At 36.4% G+C, this 24,414-nt stretch overlaps 1 protein-coding gene across 4 annotated transcripts in view; it reads left to right on the top strand.

The window, feature by feature from the left end:
* ERC1 (ELKS/RAB6-interacting/CAST family member 1) overlaps positions 1-24,414 on the top strand; it is a 425,945-nt gene that overhangs the window by 181,848 nt on the left and 219,683 nt on the right. For all 4 annotated transcript variants that reach the window (XM_087814458.1, XM_016224828.2, XM_016224830.2 and 1 more), the window contains one exon: positions 10,067-10,202. In XM_087814458.1, coding sequence (XP_087670584.1) covers positions 10,067-10,202 — 136 coding nt within the window. The remainder of the gene's footprint in view (positions 1-10,066; positions 10,203-24,414) is intronic.

Here is a 24,414-nt window from a genome sequence, read left to right as displayed (position 1 = left end):
GGAAGATACAAATAAGTGGAAGCATATACCATGTTCATGGATTGGAAGAATTAAAGTCATTAAAATGCCCATACTACCCAAAGAAATCTATAGATTCAACACAATTCATATTAAAATATCAATAGAATATTTCACAGATCTAGAACAAATATTCCAAAAATTTATATGGAACCAAAAAAGATCTGGAATAGCCTCAACAATCTTGTGAAGGAAGAACAAAGTTGGAGATATTGCAATACTGGATATCAAACTGTACTACAAGGCCATAGTAATTAAAACAACCTGGTACTGGCATAAGAACAGTCATATGCCAGTGGAGCACAACAGAGAGAGCCCAGAAATCAACCCATGCCTTTATGGACAATTAATATTTGACAAAGGAGGCAAGAGCATATAATGGAGTAAAGACAGTCTCTTTAATAAATGATGTTGGGAAAATTGGACAGGTACATGCAAAAAAATGAAATGACCACCAACTTATACAATAAACAAGAATAAACTCAAAACATATAAAAGACTTAAGTGTAAGTCACAAAACCATAAATATCCTAGAGGAAAACATAGGCAGTAAATCTCAGACATCTCTCGCAGCAGTATTTTTGCTGATATGTCTCTGAGGGCAAGGGAAACTCAGGAAAAGATTTTAAAAAAAATGGGGCTACATAAGGCTAAAAAGCTGCACAATAAAAGAACCATCAACAAAATGAAAAGAGAACTCATTGTATGGGATAACCTATTTGCCAGTGATGCATCTGATAAGGGGTTAGTTTCCAAAATATATAAAGAACTTATACAACTCAACACCAATAAGACAAACAATTCAATTAAAAAATGGACAAAGGGCTTAAATCGACACTTCTCCCAAGAGGACACACAGATGGCCAATAGACATGAAAAATGCTCAAGTCACTAATCATCAGAGAAATGCAAAGTAAAACTACAATGAGGTATCACCTCACACCTTTCAGAATGGCTACTATCAATAAACCAACAAACAACATGTGCTGGCGAGGATGTGAAAGAAAGGGAAACCTAGTGTACTGTTGGTGGGAATGCAGACTGGTATAGCCACTGTGGAAACAGTATGGAGTTTCCTTAAAAAATTAAAAATGGAACTTTTGCCCTAGCTAGTTTGGCTCAGTGGTTAGAGTGCCGGGCTGCAGACTGAAGGGACCCAGGTTCGATTCCGACCAAGGGCACATACTTCAGCTGTAGGCTCGATTCCCAGTCCCAGTCAGGGTGCATGCTCCAGAAGGCAACCAATCAGTGTCTCTCTCTCTCTCTCTTTCTCTCTCTCTCTGTGTCTTCTCCCCCCACTCTCTCCAAAAAGGAATGGAAAAAAATATCCTCGAGGATTAAAAAATAATAATATAAAAATAAAAATGGAACTTTCTTTTGGCCCAGCGATCCCACTTCTGGGAATATATCCTAAAAATCCCAAACCACCAATCACAAAGTATATATGAACCCCTGTGTTCATAGCAGCATTATTTATAATAGCCAAGATCTGGAAACAGCCAAAGTGCCTATCAGCAGATGAGTGGATAAAAAAGCTGTGGTACATTTATACAATGGAATACTACGTTTCTTTAAAAAAGAGGGAACTCTTACCCTTTGTGACAGCATGAATGAACCTGGAGAGTATTATGCTAATTGAAATAAGCCAATCAGGAAAGGCAAATACCATATGATCTCACTAATATGTGGAATCTAATGAACAAAATAAACTGATGAACAAAATGGAACCAGAAGCATGGATACATGGGACAGACTGGTGGGTTCCAGAGGGAAGGGGTGTGGGGGCGACTGGATAAAGGATGTGAGGGGATTAGCTAAAGAACATATATGCATACCCCATGGACATGAGCAGTAGTGTGGTGAAGGCCAAGGGATGGGGAAATGGGGGTGGGGGGAGGTGGGCAAAGCAGAGGAAAATGGAGACATCTGCAATAGTGTCAGTATTAACAATATTTTAAAAAAAGAATTAGTACATGTATGCTCTGCAGAGACAGGGCAAAGGAAAGAGTAAGGACATTAAGACATCTGAAAAGGCAAAAACAAAACTTACTGTGTGAGGGAATAGTAAAAATATAGATGATTATAAGGGCCTTTGGTGCTTATTAAGGGAATTTGAATTTATTATGTACTCAGTATGAATCCAACAAGAACAAAAAATGGGAATGTAAACTAAACTTATAATTTGCATACTGAGTTTTTGTAAATTAAATCATGTTTTACATAAAATCAGAATTCTGTTGGTTAAGGACCCCTTGGAAGTGGAATGTAAATGTTTCTGTAATTAAAATAAATTGCCCTGTAAGTTTTTAGATTTATAATTCACATTTTGATATTTTTGCCTTCCTCTCTTCCTCTAGGCTCATCCTTTATTAATGAAATCAGAAACTTAAAATTTTATTATTTCCTCACATTTCAGTGGAATGCTTTAATGATTGTCTTCTACCCAGTTGATTAAATGATTTTCATTGTATTTTAACTAGAATTTATGAAGAAAACCACTTATGAAGTTTTCTGATCACTAGCATTTATTTGCATCAGAAAAAAGCTCTTACGGTTATCTACTTAATATATCTGGTTGATATTAACACTTTCATTAATGCCTTGATCCCCACAGTAGCCTTCAATTATTTCCTCTGCACTGTGCATGTTATAGTAAACTGTCCAAGTTAAATTAGTTATTGGACTGGGTCCTGTCAAATTACCGGGTGAAAACTATGGATGGTGTACTCTGCATATACAGTTTAATACATTGTTGTACAGCATGATTAAAATGTAGTGTTCAGAGCACTCATTGTTAACATAACCTTGGGGAGGGCGTAAATGGAGTAATATCTACAAAAGCACTTTTCAGACTGAAAGAGAAAAACAAAATAGCAGGAAATTAAAAGCCTTATTATCTCTTTCATTGTTCTGTTAATGCTAGAACTCACTTTTCCTATGTCAGGAGGCCAGCCATCTCCATAGGTCCAACTTCCACCAAGATCCGTTGAATCCCTGTGGTTCTTTGAAGCTCAGGCATATAAATAGAAAAATATGAAAGGAAGAAGAAAATTAAATGAAATAGGAGTATTGGGGCAGAAGAATAAAACTTAAAAGGGGAAAAAAATAGAGGTGGATCATGAGGATATATGTGTTGATTTTTTTTAGTACCAAAATTTCACTCAAAAGTCTACGGTTGTATGTTCTGTTTTAGACAGTGATAGAAATTAAGGTACTGCATAAAAGAAATGGATGCTTTCCGTAAAAATGCTTGGTGCTTTTTCTTTGTTACTATGAATAAATCGGAGGGGAAATCCAGAGTGAACAACATAGAGCCGCAACATCCTCCCCTTTAGAAAAACTGAAAACAATTCACAGTGTGCTTATTCTGTCATAGTTCCAGAAAGCCAAGTCAGCATTTTTAAGGCAGGGATTTTCTGTGGTTCTCTGTTTCTCTGCCACATATTCAGATTCCGTGATATAATAGTCATGGTGTTGTGCTGTACCCTTGGTCGTTTTTTTTCAGACTTTATAAATTGATTTTTAATATACCAACAGTGCTGTATTCTTATTTTTACACAATTTGGAAAACTGGCAACAATTGTATAGTAAAACCAAGTCCACAAATTATACCAAGGATGCCTCTCCTTCAGTTATCCTTCTCTTTCCTTTATTTTCAAAATTTTGCTCTCCCCTGGTTCATTATCGTGAGTATGCCTTAAAAGCCCTTCCTTGATGTGATATCCTCTCCTAGTTGGCACCCCATTTCTCCTCAGCAAATCTATTTAAAAGAATTAACTGGAATTGCTATCTGCATTTCCTCACCTTTCTTCAAGTTCATCAAAGCAGGCTTCTATTTTTATCTGTTTTTAAAATCTATTTTCATCACTTCCCTGAAACTGCATTTGTCAGGGTTATCAGTAATATATATACACATACACATACACATACACATATGCATTGACAGGTCCAAAAGTCACTCTCTGGCCACCTTTACTTTGCCGCATTCTACACACTACCTTCCTTGAAACTTTGTTTTCCATTTTGCATCTCTGACAGCAGAGTCTCCTTATTTCCCCCCTTTCCCTTGTCATTCTTTCTCTATTGTCATTTCTGGTTCCACCATATTCTCCTAGATCCCTGAAGGGCTCCATTCTCAGCCATGCTTTCTTCTTTACATACACGTTCTCAGAATATGTCTTCAAGTCTCATGACTTTCAATATCCATATATTGATAGCTCCCAAATAAATTAATACGCGCACACGTGTGCACACACACACATACTAATATACTACTAATTTATGTGCTGTATATAACTTTGCCCAGAGCAGATCTCTTGATTTTTCTGATCCCTCTCAAAACTTCTCCCCTAATGTTGCCTAGTTCAATAAATGGGGAATAAATTACCAACTAATCCTTGATTCTTTTCTCCTCCCCCTTCCCACATTAAATCTATCACTAAGTCCTATCACATCTCACAAGTAGATCTGAAATTTCTCTCTACCTCCTGCTATGAACTATTATCTCTTGCTCAGACTACTACAGTAGCTTTCTAACTGCTAATCTTGCTTGTCTTGCTCCTCTGCTGGTCACTTCTCCGTATCTTGCTGCTCTTCAGTAACTTGACTGAACTCTAAAGTAGATGCTGTCACTCCTTGCTTAAAACCTTGCTATGCTCTCCCCTTGCTGTGGTTAATAAGACTCTGTATCATCTGACTTCTTGCCACCCCTGTGTCCCTACCACCTGCTTCCCCTTCACCATATCGTTTTTTAAAAAAAAGTAATCCAAGTTCTTTCAAAGCATGTGTACTTCTGTTCTCTGTCTACTCCCGATCTTTACATGGCTCACTTTCACATCCTTCACAGCAGTTCCTTGGCGATGTCTTCCCTGACCATTGTAGCTAAATATACTGCCCTGTCACCTCCACAATCTCCATTACATTGACTGTTTTTTTCTCTAGCACATGTGACTGTGCAATGAGATGCTTGTTAGTTTGTGTTGTCTCCCTCTCCCTTTTGAAAATTAAGTTTTATGAGGGCAGTGAGGTTGTATTCTGTTCTCTTCCTTAAAACTGTGTCGCCCTTGGTTGGCATTCAGTATATATTTACTAAATGAATAAGTGAAGGGCAACTCTTTTCAGAAAAAGTTGACAATTGAGTTGAAAATGCATAATGTTTTTTTTAATTGAATTCATTGGAGTGACATTGGTTTGCAAAACCATATAGGTTTCAAGTGTACAACTCAATAAAATGTCATCTGCACACTGTATCATGCACCCGTCAACCCAAGGAAAGTCTCTTTCCATCCCCGTTTTGCCCACATCCACCTACCTCCCACCCCTTTTCCCTCTGGCTATCACCACACTGTGCCTGTGTCTGAGTGATACCTATCTGTCATCTATCTATCTATCTATCATCTATCTATCTATCATCTATCTATCTATCTATCTATCTATCTATCTATCTATCTATCTATCTATCTATCTATCTATCTATCTATCTATCATCTATCTATCATCTATCATCTATCAATCATCTATCATCTATCATCTATCTATCTATCATCAATCATCTATCTAAATTTTTTTTCGTAATCCCTCACCTTCTTTCATCCCGCCCCCCAACCCACCCCCCAACAGCTGTCATCTTTTCCGTGTATCCATGCCTCTGTTTCTATTTTGTTAGTCAATTTAGTTTGTTCATTATATTTCACACACAAATGAGATCATATGGTATTGTCTTTCGCTGACTGATGTATTTCACTTAGTATAATGATCTCCACGTCCATCCATGCTGTCATAAAAGGTAATATACTGGTTTTTAAATTATAGACAATTGTGTTGCTTTGCCTCAGTTGATAACTTGAATTTTTATTAGGTTCTTTCTATTAATGTTTATGGGCTATTTCTTTGTACTTTTTGATTCCAAGGAATTGCTTCCTAAAGCAAAAGACTTCAACCTAAAAAGCTCTACAGTAGCAATCAGCAAACTGCAGCCCACCTGCACTTTATTTTCATAATGCCTGCAAGTTAAGAATGGTTTTTTACATTTAAAAATAGTTGAAAAAAAATAAAGAATATGTGACACAAATTGTATACATGTGGTTCACAAAGTGTAAAAATATTTACTATCTGGCCCTTTACAAAAAAAGTTTGCTAACGGTTGCTGAGGGCCTGGCCCTGTTACGTGCCTGACCTCATCTCTAGTGTGCTGTTTCTCTGTCCACTCCACTCCATCGGGAGCTTTGCGCTTGCTGTTTCCTCTGGGTGGTTCACTTCCCTCAGTATGTGCGTAGCTGTGGCTTCCTCACTTTCTTCACGTTTGCTTAAATGTTATCTTCACAGCATGGCTTTTCCTGGGCACTTTTTTTAAAACTGCATTCTTACCCCCATCCCTGCACTCCTATTTCCTTTCCTCTTTTATTTTTCCTCACTTATTACCAACTGACATTGTGTATTTTACTTCTATTCTCTTCACTCCCTGTAGACTGTACTCTCAGTAAGTACTGAGATTTTTGTCTGTTTTGTTCTCTGCCGTATTCTCAAAGATCGTATCTAGCACATACAAGCATTCATGAAATATTTGTTGAATTAATGGTAATAAAAGTTATTCTGAGAACCAGCATAAAAAAAGAGCTTTCTGTTAAAACACTTCAATTCAGTAAACTGAGTAACTGCTGTGAGACAGGCCTTGTTAACATCTGTGGAGATATACAAAGTAAGTCCTTGCCTTAGAGGAGATGAGTGTGGTAGTGAGAACAAACATGAAATAAGTGAAACCAAATGTAAGATGGAGCTAATTATCATGCTGTTCCCTTGCTAATTAAAATATGTTGAATTGATAATTTAAAATATTTTTTGAGAAGTTAAAAGTGTTTATATAAAACACTACATTGTTAATGATTTTACATTTCTACATTGATACCTATTTTCTTTTTTATTATGGCTTATTTTCTTTAGATTGTTAGGGATGCAGTCGATAAAAATAATATTCTTCTTTAAAGCAGCTTTGAAATAATCCAAAAACATTTTAACTAGACACAATGTGTAAAACTATTATTATTTTATTTTTAGTTTCTTGAATACTTTTTTGGCAGGTATAAAATGAAATTCTTATTTTTAAGCCCAATTAGATATTTAGGTAATATGAAATTTTTTTTTTTTTAATATATCTTTATTGATTTCAGAGAGAGGAAGGGAGAGGGAGAGAGAGAGAAACATCAATGATGAGGGTCGTCGTTGATCGGCTGCCTCCTGCACACCCCAGACCTAGGGATCGAGCCCACAGCCGGGGCATGTGCCTGGACCGGGAATCAAACCATGATCTCCTGGATCCTAGGTTGATGCTCGACTGCTGAGCCACACCTGGCCAGGCGGTAATATGAAATTTTTATTTATTTTTATTATTTTTTATTTTTTAAAAAATATATCTTTATTGATTTCAGAGAGAGGAAAGGAGAAGGAGAGAGAGAGAGAAACGTCAATGTTGAGTCGTCATTGATCAGCTGCCTCCTGCATGCCCGTGACTACTTAACTGCTGAGCCACGCCCAGCTGGGCGGTAATAAGAGATTTTTATATTTTAATATTAACTGAAGGTGAATGGAGTCACTCTTGGGATGGTAGCAGGAAAGGGAGAGACTGTATGTGTGCACAGTGTATATATTCTCTATGTATGTAACATTTTAATATAATATAGATGTTTATATATAACATATTCCTTAGCGATATCATTTTGCTTATCTATTTTTAGCTGTCTAGCTTAAACTTCTGTTTTTCAATTAAAATACATGAGTCAAATTTGATTTTTACTATGTATTTCTTTAAACTTGACTATCGTATTTTTTTCTCTGTGGGAGATGTTTATGGCAGGGTAGCATATTACACTAGTATTAGGTATCCTTTTTACAAAGCAAAACAGCCAGTAGAAGTGTAGTCTCTGACAAAAATACTGATAGTTGCTAGATAGAGTGGGAATAAGTTTTGAAGAAGACAAAGAAGATGAATTCCTTTCCCAATTAATTTTGTTAGGCATTTGAGAGATAAGGAAGGCATTTGTTTCTCAGTGCTTATGTTGTTTTGAGATATTAAACAAACTATTTTCCTTCTGAGACATATTTTGGGTAGAGGGAATATACTTAGTTTCCTTTTTATGCATTTGTTCAACAGATATTTAATGAACATCTGTCTACACCATGAAAAACTATGCTAGGAATTGTTATAGGCATTTTTATGCTAGGCATTTTTATAGGTATAAGAAAACATGAACATGGATCACTCTAATATGGGGGGCAAATTAACATGTCATTAGATACATTTAGTTAAAGTGATGTGGGAGTTTCGAGGGGCGGGGGATGTTAGTAGTAGTTCAGACCTAACAGATTTACCTAAATTTGAGTTTGGATTTTAGGAAACAGAGGCAGAGGGAATAATAACAAATAAATAGGGGCAAGGACTGCCACGCATAGGCTATGTAGTAGACCAGCTCTTCTTAAACTTTAGTGTGCATTTATATCACCTGGAGATCCTGTTAAAATGCAGATTCTGATTTAGTAGATCTGGTGTGAGCCTGAGACTTCTGTATTTTTAACAAGCTCCCAGGTGATGCTGATGAGGTGAGTTCATGGATCACTCTTTGAATAAGCAAAATGATGGATCACATTTTACAGAACTTCTTGTGGCAGAGAACAGTAGAAATTAAACTGTTTCCTTTTTCATCTTTGCTTTTTCTTTTTTGCTTTTAAATTTATTCATATCTGTGTGGAGAGAGTTAAATCTATTCATTTCATTGTTTATTGTAGTAGTTGTGAACTCATAAATTGAGAATCTGATTTTAAAGGATTTATTAATTCATTTATGAATCTCTTTCATTTCTTTTCTTGCTTAAAAGATAATAAAAGATGTAAATTCACTTTGAACTTAACTCTAATGGATTAATTCAGGTACAGAGGCAATCTGAGAGAGTTAAAAAGTCTATCCTAAGCCATTAAATCCTTTTCTTTCTGGAAGCACTTTAAGGTATGTGCTTAATAACGTGTGAGTTTTCATGTAAGTTCAGATTTAAATCAAATTATGTATTGATCTGTTCATAAGTGAAGAGAAGGAAATCCCATGTTTCACAGATTCTAATGTTACAGAACATTTATTCCTGAATATATATTCAAGAAACACCCCCCATTTTTATTAACATGTTTTGATGATATTGCCTTTTGTGTCCTTTCTCTGAGAAACAGTATTGGAAAGGGTATTAGTGAGGCAAGAAAGCTGTGTATGCATCTGTTCCAGTTAATTTGTGAATTCAGAACTATACTTGCATTCGTGCTCTCATGTGTACACACACAATTCAAGAAGGGGGGGATGAAAGCCAGCAGGAAAGGGATTGTTTTAATCCTCTCACAACTGTCTATACTTTCCTTGGTTGCCTGACTTAGATAAAATCATTTTATTTTCATATTTAGTTATCCTTTAGTCTGTGGAGTAAAAATATAGAACTAATAGCCACAAAACTAAGTTAAAGAAAGGAAACTGAAAATATGAATAGTGTGGAGGAAGTGGTACAGGATAGGGAGCTTCAGAAGTAGATGTAATGTTCTGTTGCTTACGCTGGGTTCCCAGATCTTTATAGCATTATTTTCATTTACATATACATTGCATATAGCCTTTTGAAAGTGTGAAAGATTTAATAATAATAAAATAAGAGTTATATTACAAAATCTTTCTTGATCATTCTACTATTTCATAGCATTGATGTCAGGAGACTGTTTCCATATTTCCAACATAAATCTCTGACTTGGCTTCTTTTTCATTTTAGACTATCTTATGCCCTCCTTTTGTTTTAGAATTTTATTGTGCTTCAAAAAGTACATGCTGAAATACATGTTCCTGAAATGTTGTTAACAGTTTGCTCCTGTTGGTGGGAGTGCACGGGAAAAGGTTGGAACTAATTTGCAGCAGGAATTCTTTGTTGGTTTGCAGCTATTCCTGGGTGGCAGTGGTGTAAAACTGTAAATAAACATATTTTTCCTCTGCATATATATGAACAGCATGATTTTTCTCCCCCCTTATCAACAGGCAAGTGAAAGACCAGAATAAGAAGGTAGCAAATCTGAAGCACAAGGAACAAGTAGAAAAGAAGAAGAGTGCGCAGATGCTAGAGGAGGCTCGGCGCAGGGAGGACAGTCTCAATGACAGCTCGGCACAGCTCCAGGTGAGAACATGGGAGAGTCTGCAAGGACCTGGTGAAGAGACTTGATCCAGAATTGCATGTTTTTCTCTTGATCTATCTGTATCTGCCTCCTTTCTTCTCTCTAACCCTGCTTCCTGCCTTCCTCTCAGACCAACTGCTTAGCAATAAAGAAATGGCTTTAAATAGAAAAGGCAAGTTTTATTCCACAGCTTTGCGAGGACACCTCAGCACAGGAGAAAATTCATCTTGCTTCAAGCTGATTGCACTTAACTGGTAAGTTCAATGTCAGTTTGATGAGTGGGTACTGTTGTGCTTTAGGGTGGTCAGTGTAACTATTTGCCATTTTTTTTCATTAGAGTGCATTGCTGGTCTTGGTGTGTGTCTGTATTTTAACTTCTTTTTCCCATTCTTCTTTTCCCTTTTCTCCCCACCTTTCTTTCCTATTTTCCCCTCCCTCTTTATTTCCTTCCTTTTTTAAAAATTTAGTTTAGAGAGCATATTTCACAGTCATGCAAGATGTATAAACTATACTTTTTTACTTCAGTGGAGTGATAATTGATGTGTGAACCTAATTATTTACAGATTAAGTTAAACCAGGTTCGATAACAATAGTAGCAGTGACTGTATGATAAGTGCCAACTATGTGCCCAGTCCTTGAGCTGGGCATTCACTCTTCCTAACCTTCACAGTGATCCAGTGTGGCTGCGATCTTGTGTACATTTTGCAGATGAAATAGACTCAGAGAAATTGAATTACATAACCTATACACACACAGCTGAGTGACTCTGTCATGATTCTGAGATTTCCTGGATCTCTAGTCTGTCAGAATGAAGGTTTACGTTCTAGAGAAGAATGCCATAAACCTGCTAGAAACCTGACACTTCTGCTGAGACTGTTAAGCCATGGCCAGATTTTTTCTCTCTCTCATTATTACTTCTAATTGGGTATGATAGAGTGTTCATGTCACAGTTGCATAATTGTGAAATCTTTACTGGACTGATTTGGAGGAGTTATTATCTACTATGTAGAAGCCATTTTTAGGCTTTCAACATTCATTTCAGACATGAAAATCTGACTTAATACCTGTTTTCATTTCATTTTATATAACTTTTACTGATTATAAAATATATACAGTACACCTTATAGAAACAGTATAAATTTACTCAAATATTCCGACTTTTGAAAAAAAGCACACCAATTTCCCTTGCCAGCGATAATTGACACTGTGAATTTTCTCTTCTGTGTGTGTGCGTGTGTGCCCGCGTGTGCCAGATCTGATGAGTGGGAAATACTTAATGTTTGTTTTAATTTATATTTCTCTGATTATCAGTGAGACCGAGTATTTTTCATGTCTTAAACTTTCATTTGTTTGTTAACGTAACTCAAATCTATCTCTCTTCCATGGTGGCTATTTTCCCATGAATTTTTTGCCCAGTTTCCCCCACTTCGAGAACATATAAATATTTACCTATAAATCTTTTTAAGTTGTTCTAGGCTTCTTCTCTACTTTTTCTTTTTAATTTAAAATAATTTAGGATATTTTGTGTGGTGATGGTCTTAGCTTTTCTTCATTGCTACCAATTTCACTACACTATAGGAAATTATTTCATTACTCAAAAATCGTTTCATTACTATGAAATCTTTTAATAATTAGTCTGTTTCTAGGGTTTCAATTTAATCTCCCTTCTTGAACTAGGATCACATTTTATTTTAATTATAGAAAATTCTTTATGATAAGTCCTTCTTTATGTTTGCTCCTTAACTGTTTCATTTGTCTTGTTTCTCCCTCCCATTTAATGTTTTCTACTACCAGCCTGCTTTTGCAACCCAAAGGTGCCCTTTTGGTCTTCTGATAACAACAAAAGTGCTTTCATATGCAGTCTTTTATTTCCTCCTTTTATAATCCAAGAGATAAGTAATCAAAGTATTTATTTATATATTACATATAGAGGAAACTGATTTAGAGTGGATGAATGACTTTTCCAAGGTGATTCAGTAGTATGTGATAGATATTAAAGATTAAAGTAGTGAAAAATGATAGCTGATGGCCATATGCAAGACACATGGATATAATTCATTTAAATATAGTGAAAAGAGCACTGGGCTACAGATAGGATACTTTGGATCTGCTCTCAGTTCTTTTACTAACTAGCTCTGCTAGTTATTTCTTAACTGCCTTATTGCAAATGACAGCCTAGTGATAGTGAATATCCACAGCATCCAGATTGTGACCTCTAAATGTGATTCCCTGCTAAAAGTTTCTAGCTATTCCTGGAGAAACGGCTAATAGTAGAATTTATGAGGGAGTAGAACAGTAGGAAACCAGTTGATTGAGGATTTGTATTTTTTAAAATTCTTACTTCTGATTTTTTTGTTTGTGTTTTTAATTTCTGAATATACATTTAGTTCCATCTATTGATGTTGTCATGAAATAGGAGAAGTAAAAGGAAGGAATTATTTTAGTATTTTAATGTTTCCACTATGGCATAATAATTCTAGGATTAAAATACAGTCTTATGTTAAAAAGAAATAACTTTTACTTAATGTTTTGAACTTTGATAAGTAATGAATATTTAATCTTTATCTGATACCACCAAAGATTAATTCTTCTTATTGTGTTAACAAACACATAGTGTGTTTTCTTTTGTTTGTCAAGGTTAAAACTTGGTTTAAACTTTAAGGTTCATTTTTACCTTTTGCTATTCAGTGACTGCCAGTTATGGTGTTAAGTACTTCCCTGGCTACACTCAGGTAGAAGTTACAGCTTGCCACAAAGTAGTAGTACTGCTTTTTATTTACTATGTTATGAAAAATAAAATACATTTTAAAAAGTATATAACACACACAGTGTAAATAATATGTATAAAGTGATAATCACAGGGTTACTAATGGCATCCCAGAAATCATACATACATATTTCTTCCCAATCATTATTTGCGCCATTCTTTTAGAGAAAATCATTATTGTGACTTTTATTGTTCTTTGTGTTTTTTTTTTATGACCTGTGTATATATTAAATAAAAAGTATAGGTTAGTTTTGCATGTTTTTATTTTATATAAATGGAGTCCTTGTATTTATTCTTTTGTGACTTCTTTTGTTCAACATCATGTGTGAAATTTATTCATGATAGTTGCACTTAGCATTTGTCCTTTTATTGTCCTTGCTTACTATGTTTTTCAAAATTCAAAATTCTGTATTTTATCTTGAAAGTGCTCTGAAAAAGATAATTTTATTCCTTTCCAATTTTACATTTTTTGAATACTTTAATGGAACTAAAAGTATTCCTTTTTGGCAGAAAGTACATTTGGAAATAAATTACTTTGCTCTTTGTTCTTGGCTCAACACATTAAAAGTATTCTGAAAATATTAAATTCCTTACATATGAAATGAAAATGATACCCCCAAATGGACCGAATCTAGTGCTCCCACAAACTCTAAACACTGCTTTTGTTTATCCTGGCCTTAATTATGAATGTCCTTTCTTAAAATATCCTATTGCCACTCAGTTGTATCCTCTTTGTACCTTTGTGTTTTGGAAAGTTATAACGATGATGTGTATTAACTAGCCTCAACCTTTTTGGTTTTAGAAGCCTGTTTACTCTCTTAAAAATTATTAAAGTCCCAAAAGTGATTTTTTTTATGTGCCTTATAATTATACATATGCAGTTACTTACCGATCCAGCTGTCCAGCATCTAGATGTTTCTGACATATGCACCAGAATTTTTGCAGTATTGTTGGTAATTGCAGAATATTGGAGACAACCTAATTGCCTATAGATAGTAGGGTGCTTGAACCCACTATAGTATATCCACACATTGAAGATTGGCAGCTTTTATTTAATTTTTATTTTTAATTTTTAAAAAAAATATATATCTTTTTATTGATTTCAGAGAGAGGAAGGGAGAGAGAGAGATAGAAACATCAGTGATGAGAGAGTCATTGATTGGCTGCCTCCTGCACAGACCCCACTGGGGATCAAGCCTGCAACCTGGGCATGTACCCTGACCTGGAATCTAACCTCGATCTCCTGGATCATAGGTCAATGCTCAACCACTGAGCCATGCCAGCTGGGCAAGACTGGCAACTTATCAAAAGAATGAGGGCACCAGCTGGGTGGCTCAATTGGAGTGTCGTCCCGTACACCAGAAGGTTGCAGGTTTAGTTCCAGGTCAGAGCAGATACCTAAGGTTTCGGGTTTGATCTCCGGATGGCATGTACGGGAGGCAACTGATTGATGCTTCTCTCTCTTTCTCTCTCTCTCTTCCCTTCCTCCCTTCCTCTCTCAAATCAATAAAAATATATCCTCAGGTGAGGATTAAAAAGAAAAAAAAGAAGAATGAGGAAGATCTGTAATGAACTGAAATCGAGTGATTTCCAGAACAGTCTGTCAAGTGGGGGTAGGGGCACAAAAGACTATCTGTAATATGCTTCTTGGTATGAGAAAGTACAGACATATCTGATCTTATTTTCAAAAGAAAACAGGAAGGATAGACTTGAAACTAAAGAGGCCAGTTATCTATGGGAGTGGCTGGGAGAGGAGTGGAAAGAAGGGGGAACCAGATTTTGGTTTCCATACACCTTTCTTTACTAAAATGATCCAAGATGTCTTGGAAAAGTGTTTGATTCCAGGGCTGGGGCAGGGAAAATACACAGTGAGCCTGAGCAACCTTGCAGTTACAGAAAGTAGGAACATGCTTAACAAAAAGATCTCTCACAAGATCTTTGGATCTTATAATGTCTTATTAGGTATATACATGACTATTTTAAGACTTGATTATACAAGTGTTTCTAGCATTGTCCATATATATTCACATTTAAACTATTTTACAATTCCAGTTGATAGTCATGCATATAGTACACGAATGATAAAAACAATGGTGATTATGGGTTGTTTTTTTTTTATTATAGCACCTCTTCTGTTGATGTGCTACATTTAGTTTTGCCAAACTTTGTTTGCCTTACTCAAGAATTTCAGAATGAAAATTTACCATTTGCAACATTATGGATAAACCTAGAGGGTATTCTGCTAAGTAAAATAAGTCAGTCAAAGAAGGACAAATACCATATGATTTCACATCTAAAGAACAAAATAAACGAACAAACAAAATTGAAACAGAATAGACTAGTGGTTGCCAGAGGGGAGGGGGTTTGGGGGAATGGGTGAAAAAGGTGAAGGAATCAAGAAGTACAAATTGGTAGTTTAAAAAAGTCACAGGGTTGTAAAGTACAGCATAGGGAATATAGTCGTTTATATTGTAATAACTGTGTATGTGCCAGGTGAGCACTGGAAATATCAGGGGAATACTTTGTAAGGTGTATGATTGTCTAACCACTATGGTTTACACCTGATACTAATACAAAATAATATTGAATATAAATTGTAATTGGGAAAAAAAAAGAATTTAGCTCTGTATAGTAAATTCAGTGTTGAGTCTGTGAAGATACAGAGGCAAATAAGAAATGTTTTCCCCCTTTCTATGAACATTAAATATGCTCATTATAACCTTTTTTGTGTGTATATGTCAAAAATTGTGTTATAGTGCAGTTGATAGAGTGATTGCTTTTATGAAGAACTGAAATTAGGTAAATCCTAGCAACAAGAGCCTCCCAAATTCTGTGGAAACATAATCATAGCTGATTTGACTGATGCTGATATGGGGATTAGAAAATCTCTCATTGAAAGCCTACTCATCTTTTAAGGTTAGATCAGATTCTCTCTCCTTTGTGAATCCTGCCTAAACCCTCATATTTGAAATTAATCACACCCTCTGTTGTAATTCTGTTAGAGTTTATTTCTGCTTTGATTTCAGGCCTTATTTTATCTGACTTTGTATTATTTGCTAATGATTTTGTGTGTCGTTGTCCCCATGTACTTGAGTTTGGGAGCCATGTCTTGTTACTTTGTAGATAGTTTCGTTCTCTATAAAAATGTTTATTGATTTCAGTTGCATTGATAGATATCAAGAACTCTCATTCACAAACATCTTAGCCTGGCCTTTGGGAGTCTCCCATTTCAAACTCTTTAAGTACATTTGATCTTTCAACAATGTGAGGGTTAGGGGCGTTGACATTCTCCCCCTATTGAAAATCCCCATAGAACTTTTGACTCCCCCAAAACTTAACTGCTAATAGCCTACTGTTCACTGGAAGCCTTACCGATAACCTAAACAGTTGATTAACACATATTTTGTATGTTACATGTATTATATACTGTATTCTTATAATACAGTCCACTAGAGAAAAGAAATGTTATGAAGAAAATCAAAAGGAATAGAAAGTACATTTACAGTACTGTATTTATTTGTACCATAAGTTTACATGGTCTGTCTACAAGATGAATTGTCTCTCTGTGCATTCATGACATATCTTTTTTCTTTTTTAAAAAATATATCTTTATTGATTTCAGAGAGAGGAAAGGAGAGCGAGAGAGAGATAAAAACATCAATGATGAGAGAGTCATTGATCGGCTGCCTCCTGCGTGCCTCCGACTGGGGATCGAGCCCACAACCCGGGCATGTGCCCTGACCGGGAATCAAACCCTGATCGCCTGGATCCTAGGTCGATGCTCAACCACTGAGCCAAGCCCGGCTGGGCAGACATATCTTTTTCATAGTCTTTTTTAGCTTATTTCTAGGATGCACAGTTCATCTGCAAGTATTTTCGATTTGTCGCAAATCTCCAACATTTTTTCCAATATATATTTTTTAATCCAGATATGAGTGGACCCATGCAGTTTAAACCTGTGCTGTTCAAAGCTCAGCTGTATTTCTAACCTCATTTTTACGTGAGATACCCAGCTAGCATAGATACTATATTCTAGGCAAGCTGATAGTGTTGGGGTTCCTTATTGATTTCCTAATTAATTTATGCTTCTCTGCTTATGCAGAATCTTTTTCCTATATATTTCCAGTTTTGCCACTTAAATATTCTGGCTTAAAATTAACCTTTGTTTGATGAACTCTATCCTGTTCTTGTTACTGTCTTATTCATTGTTCCTCAGTCTATATGTTTAATTTTACTTTATTGTTTTATAATTGCTCCTGTGTGATTTAGTAATTCTTCTTTTCCCTTCTTGACTAGTTTATGTTGGTCCTAGGTTAATTAAGGGCTATTTTAAAATTTTCTTTATTGATTTTCTTAAAATTTTGCACAGGTAAGCTGTTCATTAATTACAGCTATAATTATTGTTATAAATAATGAAAATAAAAATATAGTTACAAATTTAGAAAGAACTTTGTATGATGGTATTACATTTAACATCCTAATATTCTCCAATATTTCATAGGTTACCCTTTAAGGGCCTTGCATATTTTAACAGAAGAAATATCCTCTTCTCTCACTTGAGAATATTTACCTTACGTATTTTTATTCTTTAAGCAATAACACTCTCTTTGTCTTTTGACAAAACTACAAGTTTTGTCACATTTTAGTAAGACAAGGTAAGACTGGACTGGAAGGGGAGCTTATATTAATAGTGGTTTGGTGCTTTGTTTTTATTTATAACAAAGATAAGTATCTGAATTTAATCTTGAGCGAGGTTGCTGTCAGGGAGATTAATGGGACTGCTGAAATAGCACTGTGGCTCTTATGAGTCAGCTCTCATAGACCAATGACGTGAAGAATAAAGTTCAAAGAAAGTGAAAACAATAGAAGTAGAGATAGAGGAAAGCAACTATATTCATATATATACACACACACATATATATGAATATTCTCATATGTATATGAATATTCTCTTAAATGCAGAATTAGGGAAACATTTGTATTTTTCTTTCAAATTTGATTTGATTTACTCTATTTATAAATTTTTTTTTTTCCTTTCTGAAATTTAGACTACTTATCCTTGGTTTTCACATTGGTCATGGGATAATTATTTAAGAAAACCTTTTTTAAAATTAAGATTTTTCTCACATCTTTCTAGAAATAGTATGTGATGTGTCACATGCTAGATACCCCTAAGAGACTGATGTTCTTGTTTTTGTAAAAACAAATTTTGGATTCTTAACCGACCTTCTCATTGACCTATTTACAGATTTAATCTTACATAATTTCTACCTTTTTTTTTAAAAAAAAAGTATTTTTTTCACAGTTTTTTAAAAAAATATATCTTTATTGATTTCAGAGAGAGGAAAGGAGAGGGAGAGAGAGAGATAGAAACATCAATGATGAGAGAGTCATTGATCGGCTGCCTCCTGCATGCCCCTGACTGGGGATCGAGCCAGCAACCCGGGCATGTGCCCTCACTGGGAATGGAACCCTGATCGCCTGGATCCTAGGTCGAGGCTCAACTGCTGAGCCACGCCCGGCTGGGCAGTTTCTACCTTTTTAATTATTTTTCCCTTGGCAAAATAGGCCTTTTTCTATCTAGAATATGGGCGTGGGTGGGTTTTTATGGTATTGTCGACAAGGTACTAAATGGAGTTAGGATTACATCACAGAAGTGTACATACAAATCAGCACCTCATTTTATAATCCTGTGGGTAGTTGCTAAAATTAACTTGAAAATTGTTTTTTGCAGGTAAAGCATCTACTCAAATTATTGTCATGTATGCAACTTTTTAAAGCTTTAGCTCGAACTGTGCAGCTTTTTAACCATTTAGGAAAATTATTTTTAAAAACTCTGCAGTATTTGAAATGTACTTTAGATACTTTTCCCTCTGGCCAAAATTCAGTTCCATTTGATAGTCAGTGAAATTTATTGAAATAGTGTTTATTGATAGTACTGACGTGTAGCCTGCTCAGCCATTCCTGAGTTTAGTTCTATTCTTTGGGAGTTTTTGGCCACATCCTTTGAGCTTATTACAAGAATGCTCACCATAAATCAATGAGTGGTTAAAGTTATATTTGGCAGTAACATTCTGTGTTCTCACCTCAGTGAAATGAAATGGTTTATTCCTTTCCTTTGTGTTATTGTGGAAACTCCTCTCTTGCATTTGGAAAGTGAAGTCTCCAATAAGATTCTATTTTTAAGAGAAAGCAGAAGCAGACATATATGTAGCGCCTTTGCCAAGACCTCAAATGCAAGTGTTAACCTCTTATGGACCTCATCGATTGTTTATTATTTTAAGTAAAAGATTATTTTGGAGGTTTTTTGTAAAGACTTTGAAAATGTATGCTTGTTCTTTTTTATAAGCGCACCAACCATAGGAGACGTGTCCTAAATTAGGTAAACCTCATATCCTTGCCCAAGCTTCTGATACGTAACCGAGATGACAGTCTGGCTAATATATGGGATTTTTGTACTAAGTGCTTTGCAAAAATTATTTTTATATATATATATATATATATATATATATATATATATATATATATATATATCTCATCATTTTATATGTGTGTGTCCATTTTAAAAAAAATATGTCTTTATTGATTTCAGAAAGAGGAAGGGAGATGGGGAGAGAGAGAGAAAGAGAGAGAAAAACATCAATAATGAGAGAGTCGTTGATCGGCTGCCTCCTGTACACCCCGGACTGGGGATCGAACCCACAGCCCTGGCATGTGCCCTGACTGGGAATTGAACCTCTATCTCCTTGATCATAGGTCGATGCTCAACCGCTGAGCCATGCCGGCTGGGCTGTGTGCTTCCATTTCTTTAACGAAATGCATCTGCTTTTGTTTTGACTTTGACATTTAAAATCAAGATTATATCAGAGTTCTCCTGTAACTGAGGGAGATATTTGAGGGACTTTAAAGGAAAGAGGGAAGAAAATATTTTAATCCAAAGCATTTCCTTAAAATAAAAAGTAGTTGGTATGTAACCAAATTTTGCCTGTTAGGCTAGCTTTAAAAAAAAAAAAAAAATCTTTATTGATTTCAGAGAGAGAAAGGGAGTGGGAGAGAGAGAGAGAAACATCAGTGATGAGAGAGTCATTGATCGGCTGCCTCCCACACTCCCCTTACTGAGGATTGAGTCTGAAACCTGGGCATGTGCCCTGACTGGGAATCGATCCAAGATCTCCTGGATCATAGGTCAGTGCTCAACCCCTGACGCGTGCTGGCCGGCTAGCTTTCTTTTCTTAAAGTTGACCGCATCAGTGCATCTGGCTTCAAACCTCCCCCCCCCCCCCCCAACATCAGAGCAGTTGGTAATTGAATTCTGATAAGTTGGATGATTTTAATGAAATCTTCTGCATGTATATGTATACTTGGGGGGTGGGAAAGTGGGGGGAAGAATAAGCAGTGGGGTTGAGGGCATAAAGAATTACTATCTTTACATTAAGGATAATGGATAGCAGTTAACATTAATATCTTTTAGAATATGTTAAAGTCCTTCTGGTAAGTGGCATTTACTCCAGAGGAAACAGCTCTTAAAATGAACCCAAATAAATGACCTCCATAACCATGGCCGAGTCCGAATTGGGAAAGGGATGAATGAGTGTGGGAAGCTGTTATCTTGGATAATCTATGGAAATTTGTAGGGACCTTCGTTCCACTGCTGAACAGGGGAAAACATAATAAGAGCTGTCATTATCTAGTGACTTCTTTTTATATTACTGTATTATTGAGCCTTTTTTCTTTTAATTTTGAGGGAGGTGTTTGAAGAGAACAAAATACTAATTTTAATTGCTATTTTTCCTTTGCTTTCCTTATTGAATGTTTGATTTGAAAGAAAGATGGTGAAGACTAGAGTCTTATAGCTACAGTAGTATATGGCTTAATGTTCACAGAGCTGATGTCAAGAAGTTCAGAGGAATGCATTAGGAGACTAGTATTATGGGATTTGCTAAGAGGTCCAGTCTTGTTCATTTGCCTGAGTGAAGTCATAGTTACAGCTGTCACAGCTTTTGCCTTAATCTGGTGAATATAGAAATCTTATTTAAGGATATGAGGAATTCTTTGGTAGCTTCCCAGTTTCTCTCTCCCCCTCCACCATCCCCCCGGAACTAGTCACACAAACCTCCTGTTTTGATCCCTTTACTCTGTGAATGAAGTGGTCTGATTTGATAAGTATAGTTGGCATAATAAGTAGGTTTCAGTACCTAATTCAGTGGTAAGAAAACTGATCTGCCTTAGTTTTGATGAGTACAAACTTAATTTATAGCTGTTGAAGTAAAATTCTTAAGGTATTGCTTTTACATGATTTAATTAATTAATGACTTGGATTTAGATTAATGAACTATTTAGAATGGTTCAGCCTGTCTCCAGATATTTAGTGACTTTTCTGTGGCACACAGTTCGTATCTAAATTGGGGGTTGCGTGAACTGGTTAAACAGAGTGAACTATCCAAGTTAAGCAGGTGAATGAAATTGAAGTCTCTTTCTCCTCTTTTCCCCCCAGGCTGCCAATTTAATACTTTGTTTCCAAATAATGAGTGCTAGAACATTGATTAACTCCAAACAATACAAATAATTCTTCTTTTTGTTATTTTGAATTAGATTCATTTTTAGCTAAATTTTGTGACTCTTCCCCCCCTTTCTCCTTAAGAGTAGGAATAAATTATAATGAAAATTCATGAAAGAATGGGAATCTAAAGATAGTCTTTACTCATTTGGGCTATGAATATTTTACTGTCATATTTTCTTTAAAAATGTGTTGATTCCCCAATGAAAGGAACTTCACTAAAATGTGAGGACTAAACTTATTAATAAACTTCTATTGTATAGCTTTCTAAACATTTCCCAAATAAATTTTTTTAGTTGAACTGTGAATGATTGGCATATCATTGAGCATTCCTAGTACTGAGCTATTAATGAATTAAGTTGGATTACTGTAATTTTTACATAATCACAAGAAAACATCTTTTTTTAAATTTTGTTCAAAATATTACAGATGTCCCTTTTTCTCCTCATTGACCCATTCCACCCCATTCTACTCCCCTCCCCAGTCCCTCACCACACCACTGTCTGTGTCCTTGTGTTATGCATATATGCGTGTAAGTTCTTTGGTTAACCTCTCCCCCTCCACCCACCCGCCCCCCTCCTTCCCTCTGAGATTCGTCAGTATGATCCATGCTCCCATGTCATTGAATCTATTGTGTTAATCAGTTTATTAATTTCTTTAGATTCCACATATAAGTGAGATCATGTGGTATTTGTCTTTCTCTGACTGGCTTATTTCACTTAGCGTAATATTTTCTAGGACCATCCATGCTGTCCCAACGGGTAAGAGATCTTTCTTTTTTACAGCTGCATAGTATTCCATGGTGTAAATGTCCCACAGCATTTTTACCCACTCATCTGCTGATGGGCACTTGGGCTGTTTCCAGATCTTAGCTATTGTAAATTGTGCAGCTATGAACATAGGGGTGCATATATTCTTTCTGATTAGTGAAGAAAACACCTCTTAATAGAATTCAATCCAACTGCAAATTTTGTTCTGAATAATTCCTGAGAGAATGCACATTTTGATGAATTCATATTCAGTGATATGCTGATCCATATCTCAATTTTGCGAAGTCTCCTTAATATTTGCCTTTTACATTTTAAGTATGTTTGTGTTCCATCATAATATGGTATCATTGGGTTCCATGTTAGTATAATCTCATAACAACAGCTGTGTCTTTGTAGTAAAGGCCCTGTTATCCTAACACATACTTTTCTCTCAGAGGCAGTTTTGATAATCACAATTTTCATTGTTTCACTGATAATCCAGTTTCCTTGTTCCTTTTACTGGAGCTGAAAGGGTAAGGTGGTGGTTCGCAGGCAGGCTAAATACCCATCTCAGAAGGTGCATAAAGAAAGATTGAATTTATTTAAGGAAAGGGGATGGGTATATCCAAAGGGAAAGGCTACACAGCCCTGAGTCAAAGGGTATTGGATCCATGATAGCAGCAAAATATACTTGGGACAGTGAGACAAGGAAGAGCAATGAAGAAACAACAGGAGGGCCCAGGCTGGGCTGCTTTGGCTCACTGAGAAGTCAGAGAGAGAGAAGGGAGCAGGTTTGGGGACCTTGGAGGAGGTTCAAGGGATTAGCCCGGGACAGGCTGCCACTGCCCATTGCTCCACTGGTTGCAAGCCTCGTGGGGTCCCCTCGGAGGGATAGAGATGGCACTGGTGTGCTCCCCTATTGGGGTGCACACACTGGGTTCTTTGTCTTAAGCATATTTATCTGTCTCTTGCAGGTAGGAATCTTAAGGGCAGTCTTAGGGGAGTGTCTCACTAGAATATTCATCAGTTTTCCAGGTGTGCTCTTTCAGGGTCGTGGTTTCCCCTGATTGGTCGGTGCCCTCCTCTGATTGATCAGTGCCAGGCAGGGGGTCATTAGTCAATGTAGCTGGTCGTGAAGCAGCCAGGGCGCCACTTGTCTGGTTTTGCTGCTTTTCTGGGCCTGGAGCTGAAATAATACTGAGGCCTAGATATTATCTTTAGGGAGGAAATGCTCAGGGGTCTAAACCTCATGATCAGCGATATGCTAGGGGAGGGTAGGTTACCCCAGGGACAAAGTTCTTATTTTCCCAGTTTCGCCCCTTGCTAGGCATCTGGGGCTTCCTGCCCTGGTGAGTCTTTGTACCTGAGTTTCTGTACCTGGCCCATCTAACAGGAGCTACACACTTGGGTACTATGCTAAACGTCTTCCAAGATGGCCCCAAATCGTCCTTATCTTTGGTATTCATTCCCTCGTGTAGCCCTCTCCCACATTGTGTCAGGCTTAGCCTGTGTGAACAACAGAAAATTTCAGAAGTGATGTTATGTGACTTCTGAAGCTAGACCATAAGATGTTGACACTTCTGCCTTGCTCTTTTGGATCACTTGCTCTGAGGAAAGCCAGGCGACATGGCATAATGGTACTCAGCAGCCCTGTAGAGAGGAACAGAGGCCCCTTGCCAAGAGCTGTTACCCACTCGCCAACCATGTAAGTGGAAGCAGAGGCTGAATTCTGGCTGACATCTTTGATTCTAACCCCATGAGAGACCCTGGAACCAGAACTGTTTGGCTAAGCTGCTTTTGAGTTCCTGACTCACAGAAACTGAGATAAAAATTGCTCACTGTTGTTTTAAGCTGCTAAGTTTTGAGGTAACTTGTTATATAACAATAAACAACTAATATAGGCACTTTAATATCCTAAGTATTAAAGTGATTGGCCAAATGCCTGAATTTTGTTTTTCCTTGAAATCCGCAGTTCAGTTTTCTCTGTTGGCAGAAGAGTAAGTGCTTTTGAATTTATTTCATTAATGTTATCACCTCGGTGATTTTCAGTGCTAAGGATTGTTAGAGCTTTTGGCAGAGTTTGCCATAGGGATTCTCACCTATGTAACTTATGTATGTGCACTGATAGGCTATGAGCTAAG

The sequence above is a fragment of the Miniopterus natalensis genome, chromosome 2, assembly GCF_054644295.1.
Source record: "Miniopterus natalensis isolate mMinNat1 chromosome 2, mMinNat1.hap1, whole genome shotgun sequence".
NCBI lineage: Eukaryota > Metazoa > Chordata > Mammalia > Chiroptera > Miniopteridae > Miniopterus > Miniopterus natalensis.
This window is presented reverse-complemented; position numbering and strand designations above follow the sequence as displayed.